Below are 19,079 nucleotides of genomic sequence, written 5' to 3'. Positions count from 1 at the left end.
CATATGTTTACGCTATCCTCACTACAGGATTACATTTACTTGCGAACTACTGAAATGCTTGAAGTTGAAGTGAGTGTTTTTTCTCTGTTAAAATACTTTCTCCAGTCCTAGTTGAATGTGCACAGGCAACTATAATGTTTGAAATTTGTCTAAAGAGTCATTATTTTTGCAATTCTTCTTGGTGCAGCTAGTGGCGTACCAACGTGGACTTTGTTGGTGTAGCAAGGTATGGACTTTGCACAAACTATAAGATCACTTTTGGATAATGGTAAACAACAAGGTATTATCTTAAAGTGTAAATTTGAGTTTGTTTCTCCCCACTCTTGGTATGAAATCTAAATAAAAATGTTGAGGAATCAAAGCTAATGCTTTGGGCTAATCCATAGGGAGCAATTCAGCCTTTGAATCTGATTCACCAATGTTATTTTGACATGATGTTTCACAGAAACATTTAATCTGTCTTCTGCTGCAGAGGAATACACAATCTGTTCTATGTCCATTTTGTCACGGTGAATATTGTCAAACTGTTAGCCAAAGGGTATTAATGACATTTCCAATCGTTTTTGTTCAGCCATTGTATGGTATGTAGTTTCAATATTTACAGTAAAAACTGCTGGTGCAAAAATATTAAAATAAAAAAAAATTGTTTTCTGTTTCTGATGTATATAATCCATTCAATCTTTTTTGTAAAATAAAGGTATACTAACTAAACTTTATGTATGTTTTTAAGGGATTTATATTTAAACTTTGAAAATCAGACATTGTCTCGTTGATTCATTTTTATTAATTAATGATTGATTAAAAAAAATGATAGCATTTCAAAATAAAACATTGTAATATATGAATATGAATTTCAATTGGTCTTCTTTCTCACAGCCATTTAAATACAGACTAGTTCAACCAATTGCATCTTTCTTCTTCTCTGGTCTTACGACTTGGCTGATCTTTTTACCTTAATTTACTGATTTAATTCAACAGATTTATGAAGACTCTTCACACTCTCTTAAAATGCAATGCTTAATTTATGGCCACACAGGTAGGCATATAGTTGACCCTGCAATAGCCTCTGGCTATCAGGAGATACAAAATAAAAAGGTATATATAACATAATTTAAAAGAGAGGGATAGACAGGGAGATACTAGGGCACATTTAAAATCCCTCGAGAGAGAGAGTGAGACAGAGAGAATGAAAGAGTTAGAGAGAGACCGAGGCTATTTTCCAAAGAAGTCATTAGTCCCTTCATTAGTAGTGGGGCAAACTTCAAAATTGAGTTTGACACTTTCAATTGGTCTTTGTGGACATGGAACATTTAGTAATGCTTATAATATTTCTGTTTGCCCAGTTGCTTTAATTAAAGTCAAATTATGAAAATCCAAGTCATGGTTAATTGACATTTTTACAATTAATTGCAGGTTAATTGGGGTTTTGTGGATAGAATCATTGCTGAAAAAGTAGTCTACTTGCATCATCTTTAAACTAGTACACATAGTAACCATGTGACAAGTTCAATTAATTAACTTGTTGACGAGCGCTTAAATGGAACTATGAGTCTCAATGATTGAAAGCAACTGACTGAAATCAAAATGGGTATCCTTGAATATGCTTGTTGATCTAAATAAATTCTAAAATGATTTCTCAATGTATGAAAGCAATTTGTAACATTTCCTTCTTTTATAGAGGCTACTGACCCTAATGGCCTTCAGGAATTAGTGTGCTGGTTCCATGGAACACTAATGGTATCAGAGAGTAACACCATGGTATTTTTAATGTTATGTAAATGTTTTCATGAGTAAATAAACAATTTTACTCGTAAATTACATTTTGGAACAATTATCCACTTTTACTCATTTGGAGTGGTTTTGGCCTCAAGTGACTGGTAGGCTGAGTACCAGTCATCAGAGGTGGATATGTCCTTTAATTGTTTTCAAAAGTTCTGCTGATCTATTCAAATGTACATAGCAGAAAGGCATCAAGAGGTTGGAGCTTTACACTCTGTATTTGTGGAAAACCCACTGCAGCTGAGTTGTCTGTGGATTTCACACAATATAGAATTGATGCCCTAAGGAATGACAGAAAATATCATTCATACAGTACACCCCTATTTTCTTTCCTGTGGAGTCTTCTCTCAATTTCTAGACTACTTAATCTATATTTTAAATGTAATTTTATTTCTGCCTTTAAATAATTTAATAGACAATATGAATAATGCATTATTATGCTTACATTTTTGCAACATGATTTTTACATGGCTCGTTTTGCATATTGCAACAGTTTCTGAGTTAAATTAAAGGCCCTGATCTAATTAACACTACATCGAAGAATGAATGGGTAGTACGTCATTTGGAACAAAATCTGTACGGAAAGAAGGTTTTTGCATTCGCTTTGGTGGTTAGTAACAGCTCGTCTGGTTGAAATTTAAGGAAAAATTCTAACCTGCTGCTAAACACCTTCTTGCTGCCATTGGTCCATGTCATTGTTTGGTATGACCTGGAGCTTCACCTACCTTGAGCCCAATAGCTAATTTTGTTGTTCACTCAGTCAAGATCGGTCAACATGAACACACCGGTGTGCAGAGTTTTTAGCAAGCTGGTGCAAATTTACTTGCATCTGTACGATTGTTTACATAGAGACATTTTCCAAGAACATGTCATGAGATTTTTTTGGTGTTGTTTAATTAGTCTACAAAAGGAATCTACTAAAACAAATATACTCAAATACTCTCCAGTGCCTGTTTACTCATGCCATCTGCAGCTAAATTCATTCACACATCTACCCAAAGATGCAGTGTGCCTCTCTTATCTCCATTCTTTTGTCTGTATTTCATACACCTATATTTTATACACCCATATTTGCAATAGTATCAGAGTCATCATAAATCACAATAACAGAGTGTAACTGGTGCATATAATGACCATGTATAACATGTTAGCGTAATAGCGTCATACAGTAAACAAGACAAATTAAACATTATCGGCAAAATATGTATTACTTTAAATCATCATCGAGTGGTTAAAACAGCTTCTTTTACTGACTTTGTGTGAACTCAATGAGAGCATTGAGGCATTAAGTCATTGATCACACATTTTAATGTCACACTAGCTAAGGTTTTACATGTAGTCTTAATCTTCTTCATATTTAAATGTGCCTCTAAATGCATCCCCCAGTATTGTGGCGGGTGTCTGAATGTTTGCAAACAGTATACTGTTGCTCTGCTGTTCCAAACTTCTTTTTATCCCTGAATGAAGAATGAAGAAGAATTTTTCCGGAAGAATATCAGGGCCTTAACACTTGATGCACTAAAACAACCATGGCTTTTATTCCCTTTCACACAAATCACAAGTAGCCACATTATATTATTTTGCAAAAATGTTGCCACAGTACCCTAATTGCCGTGAGATTCGATCCGTTTACTCTTTTCTCTGTGAGAAGGAAGCAAATTTTTCCCCTCTCTTTGAGTTTTTTACATTTCATCACTTTTTTCTTTTGAAACAGACATGATGTAGCCACTACAGCCAACATGACTCAAAGTGACAGCTTGTTGCCTTCCTTCAAGGAAAAGTCCTGTTTTACAACATGCAATGCTATCAAAGGAAAATGAATATGAATATGCAAATTAAGCTCATCATCTCAGGCCAATTATACCAGTACAGGAAGTACAGCAACATCTGACAGAAGGAAATAGCCTTAATTATGTAAAATGTCAATGTGAGGGACCATGTGTCTCAACATTGACTTAAATTCATGACTGCCCTCATTCAGTCACTGCCTTCTGCCTTACATTTGTTAAGCAAATGCAAGCATTGAGCATTTTATTACTTATATAACTGTCTGTTAGATAATTGGTGTCACCATACTGTTCGGTTTTAGTTTTTATAACCATAAACCAATGTTCCAAAAACATTCTAGGAACAAAATATTACTAGTTGTTTTTCATATTTATTTATTGTCTGTTTATTTCCTTTAATATGGCTTAGGGCTGCAGGATAATGATTAACATTTAATCATGATCATTAATCCCAAATAATTCTGTCCTTTAAGAATATTTTAGATATCAGTTCTAAAAAAATAAAACATTTAACTGCAGCGCTCATGTTAACCCTCTGGGGTCTGAGGGGGTTTTGGGCCCTGGAGAAGTTTTGACATGCCTTGACATTTGTGCTTTTTTCAGTTGCTTAAAAACATATTAATGGCTAAATTCTAATAACACTGTATTCAGCACAAACTGGGCTACAGTAATAAGTGAGCAACATGTGTGTACAGGTTTGTATTTTTTACAAAATATCATTTATGCATGGTTTTTGAAAAAACTACAATTTTAAGTCACTGAAATAAGGCCATATAACACATACTAAACATTTGTCAACAAGCTTTTTGAGAACTGGATCATGTAGCCTAGAGTTTTTGCTACAAAATGATGTGAAAACAACCCTGATCACTTATTCATACCAAGCAATATAGTAATTTAACTTTTGTAAGACAATTTTAGTGTTGAAAGGTAATATGCGAGGAGGCGTGAATGATCATGAATATTGATTGTAATTCACACCTGAGAGACAAAAGACCCCTGGGCCTATCAATGAGGGAAAGAGAATGAATGAGAGGAGACTTCATGATCCAAATCAAGTTTTAAGTTAAAAGTAGTAATATGACTATACATTTTCTTTACATAAAGACTTTACTTAATTTTAGACCTACACTACCATTTAAAAGAAGTCTCTTCTGCTCACCAAGACTGGATTTATTTGATCCAAAATACAGAAACAACATTGATATTCTGAACTCTTTTTACAATTTAAAAGAACCGTTTTCTATTTAAATATATTGTAAAAGGCAATTTGTGATCAAAGCTGAATTTTCAACATCATTACTGCAGTCTTCAGTGTCACATGATCCTTCAGAAATCATTATAATATACAGTATAATACAAAGTGTTAAAACTACAAACTAGTGAATGAGTCACTCTGACCAAAATTAAGTCATGTTCAAGTTCACACTTGAGTCCTCTGTAGAAGGTATAGTTTTTACTTATTACTGCAATTCACAATCGTAATACATTTCTGTAATAATTTAGCACACGGCATTGCTATACAGTCTCAAGCCTTTATTTTGCCGAAAAACTGAAAGAAGTGTTTCTTGTGGTTTATGTTGCGAACAGCTTTGTGCTCCTCCTTTCAAACATGTTAAAATGCTCTCATCTACTCGGTCAAAAAAACCTCATGCCATGGGAGTTACTTTAGATTTGGAAATCTGGAATACTTTAAATTTAACATGGTCAATGCATGTTAGCGATGCACACAAGTATCTGTTCTGTGTATAACATAAAGAATATGAGATTAAATTAATGTGTATCGAGCACATATCCACTCTGAGACCACTGATGCATAACGTCATATGTAACACACTACGGATCTGGGGTGCATTTCCCATACAAAGATGTAACTCACTGCTTAACCACCATAGTATGATGCATTGTTGTGGAAATTCACTAGCTAGTCATGACTGTTTCCCGAAACCATAGTGACTTTGTCGCACATCGATCCTTTGAACCACGTTTGTTGAGCTGTTGTTAATGACATTACTCAGGGGGATGGAATAATAACTTCCGCAAACATTAAATTATAATAGCTCATTTACATGTTCACCAGAAAGCCATTTAATGCTAGAAAGCTGCTGAAGACACAAAAGTGGCATGCATTTTGTAATGTGACAGATGCATTGAGTTAGCAATAGATGGGTTTCCCTTTATATTAGACTTCGGTGCTCCCTTGACGCACTTGAGCATATGCATATGCGCACTCTTTAAAAATGCTTATGCGTTAACATAAACACATAAAAGCCGTGTTCACTGACAGAACCTGTGTGTGATATATCACTTTCTCTTAACAACCTTTAATCCCTTAAAAAGCTGCATTCAGACTTTTCAGAAGGATGCTTTCAGCAAAACCCCATACTAAATATTTTTCTTAAATGCATGTAAATCTCTTCAAAGTCTTGACGGAATGAAAGATGTATATAAAATGAAAGATACAGAAGCCTCAGGGATGTCAAATGACGTCTACATAGCAAACTAACAAGGAACTATGCTTCTAACCACAAGTGGAGAGCTGTAGTTCCAACCACAAAACTTTGCGATGCTGTTTGCAAAAGTTAATTGGAACTACAGTTTCAGGAAACACCAAATCGTTGAACTATGTTAGTAAAGATGAAACTATCGACCATAGATGGCTAACGATGCTTTTGGTAAACGCACCCCAGAGTGGCACCCATATGAGACTAATCATAAGATAACTTCTGCGGCTCTGTATTTCAGAGTGTTCTCAAAAGTAAAAGAGTAATTGGTCAGTGGCAAACATCTGAAGAGTGTGTGAAGGTTCAGTTAATGTGAAAATGGACTTCAAAATAGCTGTAGACCCAGTCTACAATACAACAGACTTCGAAAGAGATGTAGACACAGTCTACATTCAAAAGCAATTTGCAACTTTACCTGGCAGTAATTTCTGATTGCTAGCTCACGAGAGAAAACATTAATGCATCTACTTCCATGTGATCAGCGTACATTCGTTTAATAACAAAACTAAATCAGAATACATGTTCAGAAAACCACATAGTTCATCATTGTGAAGATGTGATTTTGTCTGTGATGTGTGTGCATATGCATTTGACATTCTGGATGGCTACTTCAGCAGCTCTCAAAGCCATCTCACTGTCTTTTCTCTGACCCTGAGGCTAACAACTTTGCACACAGCAACTCACAAACCAAACAGATCATAGTGCCCAAGTTCAGGGTTGAGAACTATCAAAATCAATCCCACCCGGCCAAAAGACTGATTGACTAATAAAAAAACACAAAAGAGAAATAAACAAAACCAAACCACCATTGTGAACAGAAAAAATCAAAGAGCTTTTGAAAAACTGGCATAGCTGTCCACAAGTTAGTGCTTAGCAACTGTTGCTAGGCATATGGAGTCAATTTGATGCTGTGATGAGGCAAAGGAGGGAGGAGTGTGATGAGGAGGAGAGCGGGGCCGGGCCGTGAGTGCGCTCGGCTGGCCCCCAGTCGGGTTAATCAGCCGAGGAGAGGGATAAGTGCAGCAGGATGCCATAGTTTGAGAAAGAGCCACATGCAGCTGCCATGTGTGGGTTTATGTTTTGTGTCTTTTGTTTAAGTTTAAATTAAAATATTGCTTTGACTGTTCAGCTGGTTCCCACCTCCTCCTTGCCCATTTTAACTGTGTCACAGATGCCTTATATATTTGCAATTAAACATCTAAATGAAACCCAAGACTTGAGATCCTTTTTTTGCATCCAGAAACAGACTTTTGGCATACAATTTTTTGCAACACTTCTTTTTCTTTGAGTTTCACTTTGCGGAAAGTATTTTGTTCTTTGCGATGATCCTTTAAATGTTCGTGGTAACTCTCTCTTTGCACTTCATTTCTCTTGACGCTTCATTATGTGGCACTACTTTGACATGGGGCAGAGTTATGAGTATGACGACATCACATGGGGCGTGGCTTATTCATTAGGTCAAGGAGCATGCACGGTTTACATGCACCATTATGCCCGCTAACTTTAAAACAAGCGTACACGATCAGCAGAAAAATGTCACTGTGATTTAAGGTTTGTCTCATTTTCTCTAATTTCTAACCAAGAATAATGTCACTTAATGTTAAAAGATTAAAAAAAAGCTATTTTTTAGGGTTAAAGTTTTGTTTAAAATGCTTTTTTGCTTCATGTGTCGTTTGATGTTCCAGTCTATTTTCACCTTAACTTGGTTTTTAAAAACTCCTAGTTACTAATTGGGAATTCTGTGTTTGTGTCTTGTTTTTAAATATAATTAATAAAATTAATTAATAGCATTAATGCAGAAGAACAGCAGTATAGCTATAGAAGTGCCTTTATGAAATATGATTTACAATTCCTGAAGAACATTATTCCATAAATAAATGAAATTATAAATCAGAGTTTGTGCATGTATTTAATAAGCATATTTTTAGTATTCGTTTGTTTGTTATGGCAGACCAGTCTTTTATTAATCAGTTTATTTTTTTGCAGATATATAAGGCATAATATTGTCTCCATATAGTCACCACTGGTTTCTTAAAAGCTCTGAAAATGTTTTCTGAGAACTCTTGAAGGAAATAACAGTGCTTGCAATGCAGGAACATAAGTGTGGAATAATACACCCAAATATTATGCCATTAATTACTCACCCCCATGTTGTTTCAAATCCATATGACTTTATTGCTTCTGCATAACACACACACACGCACACACATTCACACGCATGCACGCACAAAAGGCTTGGTCAATATCCTAGTCCATCTTTTCAATACAAAGGCAGTGGATAGTTCTTCACTTTAAACCTTTAGATAGCATCCAAAAAGTATAATAAATGTAGCCCAAGTATTCTGAAGTGTGTAATAGGTTTGGTGAGAACCAGTCCAAAATGGACAGTAAGTCATTTTTCAGTGAAAATCTTGGCGCCCTTGTCTCTATGAGACAAGCGTGTTCACATTGACTCCATGTTCCATGATAAATCATGATTAATAACAGATTTTTTATTTTTATTTATATATTTTACAGTTTTTTAAGTCTTGACATTTACATCAATACCCTGGATGAAGTGTGTTCAAAATCTTCTACTCGCATGCATACCAAAATAATGTACTGTACTGTTTTAGGGGCAGAGAAGTACATCCTGCATCAAATACATTACATTCTCTGACAGTATGCTATTTCGGACGCAGGGAGAGTCTGTAATAAACATAAATATGACAGAGTGGAATATAAGAAATGGATACTTGTCAAAAATAACACACACACACACACACACACACACACACACACACACACACACACACACACATATATAAATACATACTATATTTTTTTGTATCTCTTTTTACAGGTGATTCTGATCCTCACCAAGCTGTATGACTTTCACCTTGGCAGTGTAACAGAAAGCACTCTATGGAGGTGAGATAAAGCCCACATCTTTCCCTTCCAATCTCTCTCCTCATGTCTTAGCTTTTTTTCCATTCTCCATTACACTTTCTGTCCCGCTTCCACCCACACATATCCAAGAAGGAGAGCTTTCTTTTACCTTCATCTGCTCCTTTCATTACATGCAATGTAAAAAAAAAAAAAAAAAACCCTCTCCGCTTTCTCTCTCAGATGTTGTTCTTTCTAGCATGTAAATTATACTTTAGTTTTGTCTAAGATTAGCAAGAGACAAATGTTCAGACATATACAGATGTCCTTCTGTCTTTGGAAAAGGGAGTGGCACTCCACATTTAGAAACCACTAGAGACACCGAAACGTCATGGATGCTGTTTTGGTTTTACTTGTAGTTGGGACTATTAGTCATTTACCCTTGCAGAACAAAGAGTCATGGGGCTCTGTTTTTGTAGCAGCGTTAGGCGCAGGGTAACGCGTAATGTCTGTGCGTGTCTTATCTAATTTTAACAAGAGCACTATTCTAAGCTAAATGTTTTTGTGCCAGAGCAAAGCACAGTGCACATGGGTGGGAGTGTTTGTGCTATCCATGGGTGTATGTGCGCAAACGATGGGTGCATTTTATCTTAATGGAGTGGCTCAAACACAATTTTCAATTTCCTGAGAAATAGGTTATTGAACTAATATGTTTCAGGACCACATCCAAATTAATTTCCTGCATATGTAGTTTAGTGGTTCCACCAGCAATTTGTTTTAAACTTTCTAGAGTTCACGGTTTATTTTTCATTGATTATTATTATGTTTATTATGTTTCTATTTACAATGTCTAGTCATATTTTCCACCTGTTGTTGTAGATTCATTTTTAAGTCACTGCAAAAGAGGCCGGTGCCTAGACTTAGTGCATGCTTGCACGAAAATATCAAAACTTCATGGCCATGCCCATTGACTTATTGCATAGTGCTGTGCTTAGCGCTAGTGCTCTTTAAACAAGGCCCTTAATTTCTTGATAGTATGATTTCATCCCTTTGTAATCTTTATTGGCTCTGTTAGATTCTCATTTGCTGATGTTTTTGGTAATAATTTGTGCAATTGAGTGATCTGGACAGCCTTATCCTCCACATGGTCAGTTGAGCACTTCTATTTAGACGGTGTGAAGCTTCATATTGAGGTGCTTAAATCTCCTTGAGAAGATTTGAGTTGAGAAGATGTCTGATTTGAGATGACAAGTGCTATGCTATTTTCATGAGATGCTGTAGGGCAGAGGGATTTCAAGGTATTTTTATTTATTTTCAAGATATGCTGAAGGATTTTCTTACTCAAGGACGTGTTTAAATTGTGGTGTAATGTAATAAGAATAATAAAAAAGGTTGTGACATATGTTTTTTTATCATAAAAATGCAAGATTTGATATGTGGAATTTTAAGTTGACTTCAAATAAAAAAATAGAGTCAGACTTCTATTCAAGGTGAGTTCAACTCAAAAGTTGTTTGATTTATAGGCAATTATTTAGCATTGTTTCTGGTTTTATAATGTTTAATTTCACCCAATTACATTTTCAATACACTAACAATTGTAAAATATTGCCCTAGTATCATTTGCTTATATCCCAAAGCTGCCTTTCATTTTTTATCTTTGACAAATAAGTGCTCAAGTCATCAGATTTAGATTTTTTTTTTTACCTCACACTATTAAGTATTTAGTATTACAGTCTCTTACTAACATATATTAATTTGTGATAAATGTGTCATTTTAACACTGATAGTGAAGGTTTTTCCCTTGATTTACAGTCCAATCTGTTATAGTATGAACTGTTACCTTTAAAAAAAGATATATGTTATGAAATGAGATTGCACACTGGAGGAGACGTAAGTCAACAGAATTATTTTGAGTTATTTGAAGTGCGTAACTCTAGTTTATTTATGTTTTCCTTTATTGTGTGATGTTAGTCATATTTTATCAAGCATTACATGTTATGGGAAGATATATAGACAAATAATGTAATTTTAAAATGTCAGTATAGTTATGTTTACTGAAATATAATTATCAATAAATGTTTACAAATATTTTTGGTAGATATCATTCACAGAATATGTAGTGGCGAATTTATCCACTGAGTGTTCCACCCTGACCCGAGATTAACTGGATGGACCTCTGATTCATTTCTGAATCTAATTAAGACCAGTAAAACTTAAACAATATTTAAATTGTCCCTTTAATGAGGAAACATAAAGATACTTATAAATGTATGTTTCATTTTTCAAAATGTTTCGTTTGACTTATTTGGAAAAAGACAATATTTTTATAATGCAAGGTCCATGTTGAATGTATTATATGTAAATAATAGTAACTTCAAGAAAAAACATGGTATAACCACATATTATACAGTAGTTACATTGCTGTTACATTGTAATAAACACACTTTTATTTGGGACCATCAACAATGGTGGAAAAAAGGTAGAAAAATAAATATGGTCTTAAAAACTGTCTAACAACACAGTTAAAACATAATAATAGTAATAAACAATAATGCAAATGCAAACAAAGCCCATTGTCTTCACAAAGACTAGATTCTCACCCTGCCCTTTAGTCTGGCCTGCTAGACACTACGGCTCTGTGCGGCAAGCGATCCATTACTTCACTATGACTGTTTGTATGGCAATAAAGTATGTACTGACAAAATGAATAGGAAGAAGAAGCCTTTATTTTTTGTCACACATTATACATTTTGAACATATACAGTGAAATAATTGTTTTCACATATCCCAGCTAAGCTTGCAAATGTTCAATTATCCACAAATCAGGCCTCAGCTGAGTCCTTTCTATTAATTTAACCAGGCTAATAGCAAATATAAGCACAACCCATGCAGTGCTCAATATTTTCTTTCTGAATGCCAATTTAGCTTGGCTTACCCAGTGATTCATAGTATAATATGTTCCAAGGCAAACACATCTTCATTGTTAATTGAGATCAAAGTTCAGTTAAGATAGAGGTGGACTTTGAGGGAGCAACTGGTAATGTTTAGTTACACCACCGGAAACTAGAGAGCTGTTGACTTCTTGTGAAAGGTCAGGGCAGTAGCATTTCTCAGAGAAACGGCGTGTCAGATTTAATGAACAGCATGACCTTAAACAATGGAGCCAGATCAGTCATTTTTCCAGATAATATTCAAAGCATTTGAACCCCTTTGTGCATGGTTGTGAATGAAATATCGATGCCACTAATCAAACTGATTCAGTTTAGTTCAAATCTCTGTACCACACTCTCACAAAAAAATAAATAAATAATCCTTCTCAGAGGAAGGCGAAAAACCTCATATCTTATTCAAAATGGTGCTCTTAAAGTCTGAAAAAATCTTGCAAATTGTCAGTATTAGAGTTAAATCAAAGATAAAGAAAGGAGAAAAGTGTATTAAATATAAATAATAGCCAAAATGAATCACTAGTGTCAAATTTTGTAAGGGACATGCTTAGAGATATTTATAATTTTAGGGATAAAAGTTCTAAGCATCACTCATGCTTCATGATGATTCATGGTGTAGTGGGCTAAAGCACATAACTGGTAATCAGAAGGTCGCTGGTTTGAGCCCCACAGCCACAACCATTGTGTCCTTGAGCAAGGCACTGAACTCCAGGTTGCTCTGGGGGGATTGTCCCTGTAATAAGGGCACTGTAAGTCGCTTTGTATGAAAGCATCTGCCAAATGCATAAACGTAAATGTAAATGATGAAAAGCATATTTGGTGTAGAAAGCAAGACACTTTAGATTAGCTGCAGGTACTGTGACATGAGTTTCACATACTGCCTCGGACAGATTCAAGCAAATGTTGATGAAGTTATGTGCATTAAGAGTTAAGGTAGAAACCCAATACGCTATCGGCCAGAGAACTTTAAGACAGATAACTTCAGCGTTTTCTGCATTTAGTTGCTTTGATAATTTAGTTGTGTTGAAAAATTGTATTGTACCAACGATTTGCAAACAATCCAAAACTGTGTAAAATGTGAGAAATCACATAAAAATCCAGAAATAAATATATAAATTAATGATATAGTTTCTAGTCTACTTTGGTCATTGACTATGATTAAGGTAACATATTCTGGTCATAATTAAACCTACATAATTACCAAACATGTAGCCATCGTAAAGCTAACATGACTTGTGCTACAAATAGCAACCCTGCCATTCCACACATTAAAAATATGTCATCACAAAGTAAATGAGACTCCCTCTTCAGTTTGATGGGTAGAAAATGAGGTAGAAAATTGTATGTAATTGTCTGTATTTCCAAGAAAATGTGAATAACAGATAATGAGAGATTGCTGATCAAATAGTTGCCTCAGATTAGTTAATATCTAAGTTCAATTGTATTTTTGCTCTGTTGGCTAAAATCAAGCCCACACTTTTATGGTCTGGTCTGCGCTTATATAGCGCTTTTTTTTAACCTTAGAGATTACCAAAGCGCTTTACACTGTGACCCAATCACCCATTCACACACACATGCACACTCACATTCATACCCCAATGGCGGCAGAGCTGCCATGCAAGGCGCTAGCCAGCCATTGGGAGCAACTTGGGGTTCAGTGTCTTGCCCAAGGACACTTCGCATGTGGAGTCGTGTGGGCCGGGAATCGACCTCGTCAACCCTGCGATTAGCAGCCGACCCGCTGTACAACCTGAGCCACAGCCGCCCCTTTTTTAAGTCTATGACTAGTCTGTGACAAAAAGCCACTGATCGTAGCCAACTCATAGTGCAGTGCACAACTGGCATTATCATTGTCTTGAGCATCGGCCACTGTGTAACTGTGAAGAGATCCCAGAGGTAATTCTATTCTAACTTAACACTGTCTGCTGTTGCTCGTTCAAAACGATAGTTTCTACCTCAATAAAAGTCCCCTCAAATGAAGGTATTTATGGACATCTATCCACCATTTCTTACTTCCGCCCGACACTGCTGCCTAGAGGGGTGACGCAAGGGTGAGCGCTGACAGACTTTCAAATTGCATCATTTTGGCAATGGCCGCTTCTATATAGAGTTGATATTTCACAGGTCAGCGCATGCAACACCAGTCAGACCGTTCCGAGAAGGACTTACCTGATGTCCCTGACCTTTTAAAGAAGTCGTAGCTGACCTCTCAGCAAGAGCAAAAACAAGAACTTTGTCAATGTGCGTGCCATCTCTTAGAGGAAACAAATGTCTTGCTGTTTCTATGATGTCAGTGCCTTTATGGAATTTACATTTTGTCCTACTGCCATACAATGGCTCTTATCGGATAAGACAGATGTTTATATAGTAGTCCACTGCAAAAATATTTTACATCCTTCTGACTCTGTAATAAAATAATTTATCTTCTATCTTCACTTCCAAAACTATTTAGAATTTACTTTGAATTGATTGTCTGCTTTGAAGTAAATACACATATTTGAAGCTGTCTAAATGAAGTACAAGCACTTGGAGTACCATGTAAATTCTGTATGAATATGGTTTTCATGAGGTACCATGGTATGCCATGGCCCAGAAATGTGTTTGGATTCTTAGGTGTGAATTAATTAAATTGTTGCACCACTTGTGCCTTGTATTTCAGCACAAAACCTTACAGAATTAAAATGAAAAATTCCTACAGATGTAATTGTTTACAGTTATGTCTATACCAGACTGTATAGATTTTCAGTGGCAAACAGATCAAGCTGAATGTAAAAAAGTTCACTGAAACTGAGGTAAGAAACAAACTTATATAATGCAGACATCAAAGTGTTTATTCTGAGTTACTTTTGCATAAGTGCTTTCATCAAAAAGTGCATTTTCTCACAGTCAGTTGCATGACCTCTCTCTCTCTCTCTCTCTCTCTCTCTCTCTCTCTCTCTCCGTATCACACTCTCAGATAGCACGCTTAGAAAGAGGGAGCAAAGATGGCTTGTATTAACTGATGCACTAGGTTTAAATCCATTTTTAAATAGCAAACACACACACACACACACACACACACACACACACAGAATATATGACATGTATGCATGACTACAGAGAGCAAGTCAATATAAAAACAGGCAAATCCTGGGCTTTAGGCTTTTTCGAAATTCTGGCTGGACCTCTTTCCATCTGAAAAGGTCAGAAAGATGTGTTGTCACCCTATAGCAAGCAAACATTGCAGCTTTTCCTACTTACATTACAACTTCTTCACAGTTTTGCCACATTCCAAGGTGAACGTTGTACTGCACTGATAGGCTGCACACTGTCTCAGGTGGATGCTCTGTCATTGTGATCCATGTTTGCGTTCTACCTTGTAGCAAATGCTATCCATATTGAGCAAATTAAAAGTTAATCACAATTGTCACTAGAGGGCAAAATGTAACTTGTGCTACCTTGAGGTTGGATACAGTGAAATGGTGGCAGTATTTGCTGTCAGTATTGAGGTTCAATGGCATTTAGGGAATACTAATATGTCCGCTCAAACAGTTCTGATGGCTTCACCACCTGCTGGAAGTTTACAGTTGCATCGACAATCAATTTCTATATATAATAGGGCTGTCAAATGAATCAAATATTTAATCATGATTCATGAGTGGACAAAATATCCAGATGTATTTTTCAGTCATCCACACAAAATCTACACCACCAGAGATTAACAACAGAAAATGAACACAAAACAACTCAGCTCAAATTATGTACAAAATACATGACTACATTAGAAGACTACAAAAGGACAGTTTGGACTGCTGAGCGAATTATTGGTTGCAACCCGCCCCCCTTCAAGAACTCAACACTTCCAGAGTGAGGAAAAGGGCTGGAAAAATCACTCTGGACCCCACTCACCCAGCCCACTACCTTTTTGAGCTGTTGCCTTATGGCCAGCGCTACTGAGCACCAGAACCATCAGACAAGATCAGTTTTTTCTTAGATAAGCCCTTATAATAAATCTATTTTGGACAGATTGACTTAATCAATTGCAAAATGGATTGATATGGTCTTCAGACCAATGACTGGCTTATGCTCAATAATATGGAGAAAAAAAAACAATGCATTGGTTATATTAGGTGGCCTTAACTACTATGTATTTATCTATGTAATACAATGTACATATTATGTACATACATGCATTATAAGTATATTTAACTTACTTTAGCATTAACAGTTTAATTACATTTGTATTTAAACTGTTAATGTTACCCCTAACCCAACCCTACCCCTACCCTTACTCCTAAACCTACCCATACCTCAACCTCAGTAGCAGCAAATGTGTTCATTTTGCTGAACATGTTGTTACACAGTAAATACTTAGTCTTGTATGTATTTAATGTTAGTATTTGGCAGTAGTTAATACATTAGGTATCATGAATAAACAATGAATAAATAGATACTTCTATTGCATTTGTTAATCTTTGTAAATGTTAGTTAATAAAAATGCAATTGTTCATTGCTAGTTTATGTTAGTTCATTCATAGTGAATTAACTTATGTTAATGAACACTTTTAAAAGTATGGCTCTTTGATATTTCATTTGAACTAATTTGGTTAACTAATTTTAACAAATGGAACCTTATTGTAGATTACTCTCTTTTTTATTGCTTTATTATTGTGCCACAATAATATAATGCATTATATATATATCTTTTCAGCAAATTATTATTTATAAATGTGATAATTGCAATTAATTCAATTAATGAATTGGCATAATATGTAATTCGATACAAATTTGTAATCGTTTGACATCGATTATATATATATAAAGTTATTACATATATAGTGGTGTTTACATGATGTTAGTGTCATAAAAAACACTTAGTAACCTTTTCAGTACAAAGTTATATCTAATTTTACATATTCATTGCAATGAAAACATAACCCTGTAAACCCTAAACCTCTAAAACGACAATTTAACTTAACAGCTCAAATACACAAGTTTTAACAGAATAAGGAATAACATTTTATTAAATTAAAAGCTACATCTTTCTGCTTTTAAACCCTCCAAATGTTGGCACCAGTCACTTCCATTATAAGTGCCTCACTGTAAAATAGATTTTTGCTTTTTCTGTTTTTTTTTTTCCAGATGTGTAGTGTAGTCAAGTGCACTTTTGGCATGTTAAAGAAATGATTCAGGTGTCTGGATCACAGTAGTGGAGTGATGCTATACAGCCCCAGCAGAGCGTCCTAGATCAAGATGGTCTGCTAGGTCCTCTGCTTTATAACAGTCAGAACCGGTCTGTACTTTCTGTCTGTTCTTCACAGTTTTTGTGGGCATGTTTGCGCGGTTGCCTGATTTGCATTTAAATACTTTGCTAAACCAACGCATACAGTGCATGCAAATAAAAATGGATTCACCATGCGCAATTCATTCTTAATGAGTTCCCCTCTAAATGTGTTGAACATTTATACATTTTTAAAGTTAAAGTATCCAAATACGTTTTGGGTGCATTGCATTTCAAAGTGCTTTGGTATTATTATGGTGTTTTTTAGTCCAGAGGAACACAAAATGTATTTCAGCTAAATTAAATTTTGTATTTCAACCTTCAATAGTGTTCATAAACCTCAGGATTATGCTTCCAGATTTCATATATATAAGATTAATGAAAAGTTCTGTGGGCTTCCATTCACCCCCTCCCTGCGCTTTTTTGAGGACAATCATAAATCACTAACAATTATTACTCAAAAGGTCATTTACCACACTCTATTTTTCATTGATATTCTTACCTTTTTAATTACACTCTGGTGGGACTTCCCCTTATATCCTGGAGCCAGCTCTAATTTAGTGTCTGTCATGATAATAAATTGAGAATATCATCACTAGCTTCAGCATGTGCTCACTAGACTGGATTTGCAAGCAGGTTCAAGTTTCTGAAGCAGCCTTAGAGGCACTTGTTGTGTTTTTGCTGTAATCAAATTAAAATCCCATCAGCACACCAGATGTCAAGTCAAGTCAAGTCAAGATTTATTTCTAGAGCACATTTAAAAGCAACAGAGTTGCACCAAAGTGCTGTACAGTAAAATATAAACATATAAAAGAAAAATTATCCAGGAGCACTTACGCAAGTGACAACATTAATAAATAACATGCGGCATACAAAATATACAGCACAATAAACAAGATGTGTCAAAAATGATAGTGAGACTATTTCTTGTCCTGCTTTACTGTCCCCAAGGGTCTTTCATTCTAAGATATAGAGTCTAAATGAGTCAAATTTGACAGATTTTTCCTTTTAATCCTAGCCCAGTTTATTTATTATAATGACACATGTCATATTCTGTTTGTCAGCAGAGCTTATCTGGTTAATTGATAGTGTTCTAAAAACGTGGTGCTCCTGCGCATGAACCCAAAAAAAACTTGAGATGTGGGGCAATGGTCAAAGACATGTTTGCCGCATGTAAAAATTGAAAGCTGTTAAAATACTTTCTCCTATTCCAGCTTAAAATGCTGAGACAAATAAGCAGTTAATAGGTTAATGCTATTGAAACTATAAACACTGTGTCTCTGTGGTGCTATAAAAATTCCTGTCCAGCCCGACACAGCAACATTGACTCGCTAACCAATGGCGTGAGTTAGGAACAGGACCAGGGGAGGTCGAAAATTACACACTACAGCTTTAAAAAAAACAGTGGGGTTGCTTATCACTGTAGCTCATGTCAAAAGAAACTACCCACCACCAAGTATCACAGCTAAGGTTCTCGTGAAACCATATGTTTTGAGGTATAAATCATGTCTGTAGCACAAATGGCCTGGAATGAGTTGTGTGTCAAATTTTAATGCATAGGGCTTGAGGTTTGTTGAAATCCCTATATCTAAGTATGATCAATACTAATAGTGGTTTGCCTTAGCAAAGAAAAAAGTCAATGAAGTTCCACTTAATATGAAACCTAATCTCCTAATTGTGCCTTCACTTAGACTCATTAACCAAACTCAACCCAATATTAACCAAACTTTATTAATTAAAGTTAATTTACAACTCTCAAACTATAATCAAGTAAAATAATGAACTTCTAATGCATAACCGTAATGGCACATTTAACAAGAAATTACACATCCAAAACAAACTTAAATGGCAACAGACCTTAAATAGGAGTGCTAAATTGATTTAATTCTGTACCATTTCAAAACATTGACTCTGCAGGCATGGCTGTACTTGCTCTCCA

General features: G+C 35.4%; 1 protein-coding gene across 1 annotated transcript in view; it reads left to right on the top strand.

Annotated features, from left to right (window-relative positions):
* Positions 1-19,079, top strand: part of sorcs3a (sortilin related VPS10 domain containing receptor 3a) — a 336,334-nt gene that overhangs the window by 126,028 nt on the left and 191,227 nt on the right. The window contains exon 2 of the mRNA XM_052126718.1: positions 8,913-8,980. Coding sequence (XP_051982678.1) covers positions 8,913-8,980 — 68 coding nt within the window. The remainder of the gene's footprint in view (positions 1-8,912; positions 8,981-19,079) is intronic.

The sequence above is a fragment of the Xyrauchen texanus genome, chromosome 5 (genome assembly GCF_025860055.1).
Source record: "Xyrauchen texanus isolate HMW12.3.18 chromosome 5, RBS_HiC_50CHRs, whole genome shotgun sequence".
Classification (NCBI taxonomy): Eukaryota; Metazoa; Chordata; class Actinopteri; order Cypriniformes; family Catostomidae; genus Xyrauchen; species Xyrauchen texanus.
Note: the sequence above shows the minus strand (reverse complement) of the source record. Positions and strands in the feature narration are given on the sequence as shown.